Source organism: Cataglyphis hispanica, chromosome 13 (genome assembly GCF_021464435.1).
Source record: "Cataglyphis hispanica isolate Lineage 1 chromosome 13, ULB_Chis1_1.0, whole genome shotgun sequence".
Classification (NCBI taxonomy): Eukaryota; Metazoa; Arthropoda; class Insecta; order Hymenoptera; family Formicidae; genus Cataglyphis; species Cataglyphis hispanica.
The window spans coordinates 5,338,602-5,349,042 of NC_065966.1; the positions used below are offsets into that span (position 1 = coordinate 5,338,602).

General features: G+C 31.4%; 2 protein-coding genes across 4 annotated transcripts in view; one reads left to right on the forward strand and one right to left on the reverse strand.

Moving 5' to 3' along the window:
- LOC126854259 (14-3-3 protein zeta) overlaps positions 1-5,765 on the reverse strand; it is a 43,099-nt gene extending 37,334 nt beyond the window's left edge. The window contains exon 1 of one of the 3 annotated variants that reach the window (XM_050600821.1): positions 5,623-5,765. The gene's annotated coding sequence lies outside the window, so the exon portion shown is untranslated. The remainder of the gene's footprint in view (positions 1-5,622) is intronic. The other 2 variants (XM_050600824.1, XM_050600823.1) reach the window with 2 other exon arrangements.
- A 1,026-nt stretch (positions 5,766-6,791) lies between these two features.
- LOC126854270 (mRNA turnover protein 4 homolog) lies at positions 6,792-8,246 on the forward strand. The gene is made up of 4 exons (XM_050600848.1): positions 6,792-6,944; positions 7,199-7,518; positions 7,680-7,916; positions 8,032-8,246. The coding sequence occupies exons 1-4, from the start codon at positions 6,917-6,919 to the stop codon at positions 8,179-8,181; spliced, it is 735 nt and encodes a 244-aa protein (XP_050456805.1). The 5' UTR covers positions 6,792-6,916; the 3' UTR covers positions 8,182-8,246.
- The last annotated feature ends 2,195 nt before the right edge of the window (positions 8,247-10,441 follow it).

A 10,441-nucleotide genomic window follows, 5' to 3' on the forward strand; every position in this document is an offset into this window, starting at 1 on the left:
AGAATTCAACATTAAAATCGTTAAAAAGTAATCTAATAATTCTGTTCTATTTTTCTTTCTGTTATTAATGCTACGTTAATATTGAGAATTTTTATTAAAAAATCAGTCACTTGTATAGCTCGTGTTGCAAAATTTTTATAACGTGATAATTATTAATAATATAAATTAATTCTTTTTAAGGAAAGGAATAGAATATCCATTATATCGATGTTGTTAAATTTTCTCAAGATGAAGAGTCCGTTTCCTTGTTGCGCAATCCGCACGTTAATTCAAACGAGTTTACAACAGCTTAAAACGGTGGGAACTCGAGAGCAAACTAACTACGTCGCGCCCGAAACAGTTTCGATGTCCGGGATCTTGTCTCGACGGTGGCAAGAGACACACGTTAATGACAGAACTTGCAAGACTAATTGATGCGCAATAATTAATGCCAGTTTCGATAGTTTCGCAGATCAACGTGAGATACATTAATGCAAATAAAACATAACTTGGAAAATGCTAATTGCATCGCAATTGTCACGAATAAATGTCGAAATTTTCGAGCCTCACGATAACAGAAATTTCAGTCTGATAAAACGCAATTCAATTCTTAAATCGATGTATCGATTAAATTGTGTTTCCATGTGAAAAAAAATGTTCGCGATAACGACATTAGGTAGCATTGTATAAAAAAATCTTATCTTCAATTCGTTATTTCAAATAATTTACATACTTATATATATAGGGTGAATCCAAATGTTCCGGCCAGATTTTGAGATCTTATAGAAAATTTAATTCTGAATAAAAAATTTTCTGTAAACATGGATCGAAAAATGCTTGGCCAGAATTTTGGCCCATCCTGTATTCGTTAACTAATAAATATATATTTTTCAATATACAAGGTAGTCTAAAAGTCCTGCTTTCCTTTAAATCACGAATATTGGAAAAGAAATTTCTTTTATAAATTTCTAGAATACAAATTTTTTTCACAATTGTCAGAAATTCGCATCAAACGTCGGCGCGTTTATCGTGTATTACTGGAAGCCTGTTATCACGGACTATGAATCAAATGCCACATTTCGATTAAACGAATATGCAGGCCGCAATGGCGTAAATGTAAACGGCGATGCACCGAATGAATACGGCTCTCTTGAATGAGCCTGACGCGATTCCGATCACGGACGCCGCTTTCCAACGAGGAAATGAGCTCGCGTCAAGTCGAATTCCACCCACAGATGGAATAATCATTACGGCAGAAACGCGATTTTCAGAGATCCATTAACGTGCGCTCCACCAACCATCGAATATTTTCACAAACGCATAATTAAAAGAGAAATCTGATTATTGATTGCAATTGAATTTAATATTTTCCACGATAGTGGCGGAAAACATTTTATGTAAATGTCAAATTTGTAATTATTTGCGTTAATAAAACAGAAACTTCTTAGGTGATTGATTTTGCTTCGAAATTATTACAACGTCGAACAAAATACATATGATTATTGAAACAGCAATTTTGCAATTTTATAAAATAAATAAAATAAAAAACATATGCGATCTCTTTATAATGTGATTTTTCGAATTAATTAATATAACGGATCACATATAATATCTATTAAAGGAGATTGTGTGTGATTCGCAAGTGAATCGTGTTTACGATCTTACGTTTTTGCTCGACTAAAAGCAAATCGATAAAATCACGTCAGAGATTTTACTAGCGCTTCCGATAAAATTAGAAGCATTATACGAAACATCCTCGTATCTGATTTTGGCATCCAGTCCCCGATTTTCACTCATTAATAAATTGACAACTAACGACGTCCGAGCGAATATAATCGCGAACTATTTGTATATATAAAAAATATAAGAGCACTAAATTTTTTAATCAAACGTATCACGCAAACAAATGAGGTCTTAATATCTGAATAAAAATCAATTAAATCGCTCGAAATTGTATAAATTTAATTAAAAGCGGCGCGTAAACTATTGACACATTTGATCGGTTTTGACGTTTATTCGTGAGATCAATTGACGCTATATCGACGAGGGAAATATCCGATATTTTGGTAACGCCTTCATCTGGAATTAAAACCGAGCTAACGGGAATATACGCATTATGTAAAATTCAGGTAAATAACCTAGATAGAGGAGAATCTCAAATTGGCGGATGATAAATCGATTGTTCGGTCGATATGAATCCCGATAAATAACTAAAGCATTAAATCGAAAATTGTTGAATATCGAGCTCGATGGATTTACTCGAGGTAAACCACTCGTTTACCAATTAAGAGCGCTATTAACAAAGTTAACAGCACATTTCGGTAAATAATGTATCAGAATAATCATTAACGTCAAATCATTTTGATTAAATTAATATTCCTATTACAGCGAGTGCAATATAGCAACCACAGTAATTGCTATAAGCAGTCCCGGGATACGATGAAGCATCTGTGTATATCGGAGAATTGCATCGTATTAAACAAGCGCATATATAATTGCATAATTAGCAAACATGATTGCACATCGATTTCGTATAGATTAATAATATACAATCAGGATGATTAAATATCTGACATTTTTGACGCTATTTTATGATTACTCTCGAAATAATTTCTGAGAAGTTTCCCGTTCCTATAGAGAAGATCCCTTTAATGATTTTTAATTTCAAAAATACTCGATCTGTCACAGAATTTTCATGTTGATTTACGAATTTTAAATCTCTATCTAGAAACGTATTAGATAGCAATTAATTCGGTTAGGGAGACCATATATTGTGTTTCCGAGAACGTGCTAATAAACGGATCTCACCTGCATCTCTCGCAGCTGGTCTACTATAAGATTGTACCATAATCGATATATCAATTAAACCACATCAAGCTTTTCGCAAACCAACAATAATTTAATTAGTCACCAGATTCTCAAAATAGCGCATTTTTTCGGATTTAATTCTGATGTAATAATAAACTCTTTCCATTCCTATCACTATTGATCATCGCGTTAGTGCATAAAATAGAGATGACGTCAGTCATACACAAATGTGTCTTTTGTAAATTTAACAGGGAGTCTACTTAAATTTTGTAAAAAGATCCCCTGAAAATTCTCCGATATTCCAGATATTTCTACTCAAAATTCCAGGTAAAATATTTTAAATATTTTTTTATGCAATTTCCAAAAATAAGTCTTTATTGTATTTATTGTTTTTCTAATGTTTCGTTTATACAAAGGAAGAATGCAAAGCTATTTAAGTTTCAAGACACTAGATTTACAAATATATTGGAAAAAAAAACTAAATGGTTTTCATTAAGATGAAAATTTTTAACTTGCATAACATTTTTATTTTTTATCGTTAAAAATTAAAGAATATGTATTGCATATTCAATATTTCATTAAAACATTAAATATACATATAGAAATAGATATATATTTATTATATAATATATATATTTTAAATGCACATATGTAATTCATAACTTGACTTATTATCGGTGGATTACAGATTGCTTACAATATTAAAGCAAGATTATTAAAGAAAATTTTTTTTTTCAAATTCCCTGAATCCCAATAAAATTCCAACAAAATTCCCTGATTTTTCCAAATATAAAAAAATTCCTAGGTTTTTCCAGGAAAAAGACACCGTGCTTAATGAAAAATACGAGATATAAGCTCAAATTCTTTGACCAATTTAAAATCAAATTTCTTTCTGAAAATTATATCTGCCCTCTTCTTTCACACTTTCCTAATTTCTTTTAATCCAAATGCTAAATTCATGTTAAATTTTTAACTTTGAACTGAAAGAATTGCTAACATCCTAATACTTCGAATTTTGACAGAAGGTATTGAATGCTTCTTCTCGACATCCTGTGTACAAGTATCGTTTTCTCTCTCGCCTGCTTAGGTATGGCTTACGATCGGTCAGTAAAGCCGTGGATGGATGAATGGCGACAGCCACGAGTGATCGCGAGAGTGTCGCGAGAGAGAGTGAGAAATGCGATGGCCTTCGTGAACGTAAAAGAGGCCTTCGTTCGTTACGCAAATACATAGAACCGCGGAGGCGATCGGGAGAAAAGAGAGAAAGAGGAGGGTGTCGGCCTTGGCGAAAAGAGACCTCGTCGACTGTTCGATGGCTTGGAGGCAAGATGGGCGGGCACTTCGCGGACAGATAACCTGATAATATCATTCATTACGTATGTAAATTAATGAAGGAAGCTTTGTGAAAGAGATTTGTTTATCGAGGTGATATCTGGAAAGCGTGTATTGAATACATATCGGAAGCTCTAATTCATATATCAAAAAGCTACTTAACATTCGCTTATCATTCACATCCATTTTCAAATTATTTGACAATTGTGATAAATTATGAATTGATAAAATTGATAAGATATTAATTTACAAATTATTAATAGCAAAAATTTTATTATGACGTTATGAGCGTATAAAAAATAAAAATATGATTATCCACTATATATGATCGTATATTTCAAAAATTAATGCAAGCCAAGTACGTGACATACAATATTCGCGTTAGTCCGTACAGCGAGTTACGTATAAATATGTAATAGCAACATATGTAGATCACCTGTCTCGTAGATTACCAACGGCTTTACACATTTGCCTGTTTATACATGCACGAGATATGTGCGCGTAAAGCAAAGGTGGGCAACCTTTCAAACGATGTATTGCAGAGTGGAGGGTATTTTGTACGCGAATCACGCGATTTCTTATAAACGACGCCAAATATTCGCGCTATAACGTAACATCCTCCATTCGTTTCGCGTATCGATTTCGCGGCGCACATGTCATTAGCAAATGTCACCCACCTACTCTCGCGCGAGACGCAATTAATCAGCTATCAGCTAACTGCGCGAAAATGTCGAGGAGATTCTCAAATTGTATACTGAAAGACGCGATTACGACATCGCACATAATTTTTACGGACCAACGTTCAGTAAATAAGAGTAAAAAAAATCCAGGAGAGAGAGAGAGAGAGAAAAAGAGAGGGAGGGAGAAAGATAGATAGGGATGGAAAAAAGCGATCGATGCAAATGGTCAGGCGAGCGAGTCCGAACATCGTCGACACTCGTGTCTCTCTCTCTCTCTCTCTTTCCCTTTATTCTCATCAATCGTCACCTTCTAACTCCCGGTTATCGTCCGATTGATAATCACCGGAGCCACGCAGATATCTTTCCCTTGATAGCCCGGCAACGTGCGAGGAATTTCGTCGCCGGTTCGCAACATGGCGATGGCGAGACGACGGGCGCTCCTTCTCTCTCGCTCTCTCTTTCTCTTTCTCTCTTTCTCGCGTGCGTCATCGATGCGGCAAGCTGCCGCTTTCGGATCGCGAAGATACTCACGATCTCGCCCTGTATCTCGATGCGAATGACCATCGCCCCGCGATTTAATTCGATTCAACGAGAGCGAGATCGAAGGGGGAGAGGAGAGACAGAGAGAAAGAGAAAGAGAGAGAAACGCGCGGCGTAATTACCGCCGGCGAAATTCCGACGAGCCGATGTCGTCGGGATGCATGGCTACGGGGTTCACACGGGCCGTGTTACGGCGCACATTCGCGTAATTCGTCGTTGTCCGCGATCGCGTTCGTCGACGACACAAGGGGTCGAACGGTTAGGAGACGAGGAGGGGACTCACCTTTCGGAGTGCTGTAAGCGACCTGGGAAATCGAGCTTTCGACGTGTTCAACGGCTACCGTTCACTACGCTCTCGCTGAATGCACTGGCGCGACCAGCGGAAGCCACCATCTTGCCCGGGGGGCGCTCGCGCGCCAGCTTCCGGCGCGGCGCGGCGTTCGAATCGCTCGATTACGCGAGCGCGGGCAATTTTCGAAAACGAATCATCTGGGAGAGATAAAGAAAGAAATTAGACGGAACGGAAAAGAAAGAAGAAAGAAGAAAGATTATCTTAGCGTTTATAAATGTCAGCTGTTAATACAAATTGGATTTAAATATTTTAAAATATATTTTAAAATATTACATATTAAATATTAAATACATTGACATTTTTCTTCAGACGGACTTTATTTCGATGAAATTAAATATTAAAAAATTAATAGTTGATTTAAGATTTAAATATATTATTTATATAGATTTCAAAAATTTTCAACAATATCTTTTTAAATTTAAAAAAAATATTAATCTTCTGGCAAATAAAGAATTATCTTTATAAAAATATAGATATATATATACACACACACACAGGCATACACAGTTTTCATTAGTAATTCGATATATAAATATTTAAAAATTAACAAAATATTTTTTTTTGAAGAGTTTATACAACAAATTCATCTCGATTTATTCCAGTTTTTTACACGCGTGGCGTCCTCTCTATACATCTTTTTGAGCTAGTTAATTAATGAAATATTCACAAATGAAAATATTATGATTACATTGCAATTAAATACCACATTCCTTGCGATATAATATATTCGCGCAAAATTTCGTACATTTTATGCATTAATTTATGAGAAATTTAAGGTTAAAAATAGCACTTTTACATATGATAAAAACAGTAACGGTTATTACATTCTAACTTTGCAAATAATGCTCTTGTATAAATAAAAAACTTTCTATTGTAAATTTTATATATATATATATATATATATATATATATATATATATATATATATATCAAAAAATCTGTAGAAAAATTTATTATCCACTTACATATCCATATAGGCTTCTCTCTGCCCATATATATGAACGCGCGCATATAATTTTTTTTTCAATATGGCATACTTCTTATCACGTGACCGATTTTAGTTCGCTAATATCCCAATCCGAGCGCAAGTGGTGCTGAAACTAACTCGAAGATCTAAGAGAGAGGAAGAGAGAGAAAGTTGTGCCAGTTTATTCATAAAGCACGTGGATTGTGTTATTTTTTTATTTCTCTCGTAACTCTTTCGTAAAAAAATCCAATTTCAAAGATGCCAAAATCAAAGAGGGATAAAAAAGGTAATCTTATAAAATCGTATATAATTTCATATATAAAATATATTTTTTTAAATGTTTATCTTGATTACACTAACCTCTGAAAACAATAATCAACGATTTAAGTTTGTGATTAAACACAGATAATTTTGTTGTAACAAGTTTATAATTTTACTTTTATGTTACATATATACTTATGTTATTTTTGACATCTTTGTAATAATAGTAAGATATGTAAATATACAAAATAATATATAATTGAAATATTTTTGTTTTAGTATCTCTCACTAAAACCAATAAAAAGGGTTTAATTCTGAAACAGCGGATTGTAGAAGATGTTAAGAAATGTGTAGAAGACTACAATCGCATATTTTTAATCTCTATTCAAAATACACGCAATACCAAGCTTCTTGACTTGCGAACAGAATGGAAAGATAGCAGATTTTTTTTTGGTAAACTTAGAATAATTGCATTGGGTTTGGGAAAATCACAAGAGACTGAGGTTGCAGATGGCATACATAAATTGGCTAATGCAATAAAGAATCATTCGATGAAAGGTCAATGCGGTCTGTTATTCACTAATAGATCAAAGAAACAGGTACATAATATATAAATTTAAATGATAATATTAAGCTGAGTTTAAAGTTAAAATCCGATATATTTTTTATTCAATTTATTTAGGAATATATTTTAAAACTTTGTGTAACAAAAAAATTTTATGTTACATTTATATTATTAATAATGTATTTATACATATAGGTAGTAGAATGGGCACAGGAATATGAAGAAAGAGAATACGCACGTTCTGGATTTGTAACACCTGAAACAGTCGAATTACCAGAAGGACCTTTGTCACAGTTTCAACACAGCATGGAACCTCAGTTAAGGAAGTTGGGGATGCCTACTTCATTGCAAAAGGGAGTTATTACTTTAATTAAACCATTCAAAGTTTGTCAAAAAGATGACATATTGACACCAGAGCAGGCACAAATTTTGGTATATATTTTATATCTTTTTTGATGTGTGTATATATATATATATATATATATATATATATATATATATATATCAAAATTTCAAAAAGTTGCTAACTCTTCGATATATTTTATAGAAATTATTGGATAAACCACTGGCAGTTTTCAAATTATTACTTTTGGGAGTATATACAAAGAAACATGGTTTTAAAAAACTCAAAGTATCAGATAACACAACAGAAAATGATGAAGAAGAAATGGATGTGGATAACAACGATAACACATGAAAATTACAATTTCAGAAGTATATGTATATATGATTTTATATATAAATATATTTTGTTATTTGTAATTGCTGTCTCTTTATTTAGAAATTCTAACAAAATAGTTTATTTTATGTCATGAAATTATCACACTTAAAAATATCCAAAATATATAACAAATGAAAATTGAATAATTGATAATCTAAACATGTCAAACAAAATTTTTGGTATTTTAAATAATAAACATAATTTCACAAAATATATATATATACATAAATTTAAAATTCATTAATCGATTAAAATATGGAACCATTTATTTTAACTATATTTTGGATGATTGGTATATTGTGGGTGAGTGGAGTTTGATGTATCTCCGAATTTTTACCAGAAATATTTTTATCATATTATCGCATATATTTTTATTACATACATGATACTTTTACGTTTATCATGTTTCAAATAATTTTTTAGGCTATAAATTATTGGTATTTAGGGTACATGCCCATGAAACGCGTACAACCCAATAGTACTAATATACCCAAAGTAGTTTTTGATTTCAATTCTGATAAAAGGCATAGTACATCTTCTATTGAATCTTTAGAATATTCAGATAATGAAGGTACTAGAAGAAAAAATATTCAAAAATTAAAACATGAGGTACACAATTGATAAAATAAAATATTAGCGTTTCAATAATTTTGTCAATATGTGAATCTTATTTTCCTATAAAATTTTGCACTGCCTTTATGCTATGTAAATATGCTAATATTAAACAATATTAAACATTTTAGATTAAAACTCGTTGGCCAAGCAGAACATCTATAAAACCAAGATTGTACAAATCGTTCTAACATATTGTACTTCATGTATTGTATTTTATGTATAAATAATCATATCATGTATAAACATGTATAATTTTTACGGAAGGTTAAAAAATATAATTAATAAAATGCTATCTTTTTAATATGAATATAAGACAAGATATATTTATAAATGATAGAAATAAAAAGATTGACGAAAACCAATAAATAATATTAACATGAAATGATCGTATTTCAATTGTGGTAAAGTAGCCATTTTTATGATTTTTATTATTTATGATTGTAAAGGATACAGGACATACATTTATTATGTAGAAGAGCTTAGAACAATGTGCTAATAGTGCTATAGTCTGTTAAAAAAATTAAATAAACTGAATACAATAAACATATTGCATTATGATGATGAGATCATCTTACAGGTAATGCGCTACTATTATTAACATAAAACTTAACCACCATATTTGTAAAAATTCTCCAACTCTGTAAAAACAATATTATTTAATAAAAAGATGTCAGCCCTGATAAATTACATCATGTTTTTTACTTTTCTATAATCACATTTCGGATTTTTAATCCGATTTTCATATTAAAAAATGAGAAATTTTTATTACAAAGAATGGCTATGACATGATATATGCTAACAAATTATAAGCAGAAAAAAATTGTAAACAGACTTTGTCTAAATTTATTTGTACCAAGAATAATGTAATTTTAACAAAAAATGAATATAAATACTACAAAAATTAAATACTAAATAGTTATAAATATACAATATAATATTACATCCCCTATCACATATACAACATATATTAAATTAATAGTTAAACTATTTTAAATCAATCAATAAATAATCTGTTCCAAATCAACAATATAGAATTTGTACATTAGTTCTTTTTGTCATAACTTTGTTACTCCGTGCCATTGGTCTAAATAAAGATATCAGAGTTATTTTGTTTTGTAATTTTCCTTGTTTTGTTATCCTATTGTAGATACTATTTGATAAGACATAATCTATTGCAAATATGTAACTTCTATCCTCTTTGGCTGGATATAGTTGTACCTATATTTATGCTTCAATTATATGACTCTAGAAGCACGAAGTGTGATTTCGCCGATTATTTTCACATTATATTAATAACTCGACCAAACTAAAATAATAACTTAATCTATACGTCAGAAAGGTAACATATGAAAGACTAAAAACTGGTAGAATGCATTACAACAACCATGATTAGAGGACTATTAAATAATAAATAAAAAAATACGTCACGTATGATCTATATGGAATACAGAGTAGATTCGTAATAAGGCTATCTCAATGTTGGTATTCAAAGGAAATCCATGTCTATACACTTTATCTACTTCATAATCCTTAGTTTGATCAAGAATATCACAATGTAAATGATAACTTCATATTTCGAGGATATGGCAATGTCACAGCACGCTAACTTATATATAATCGA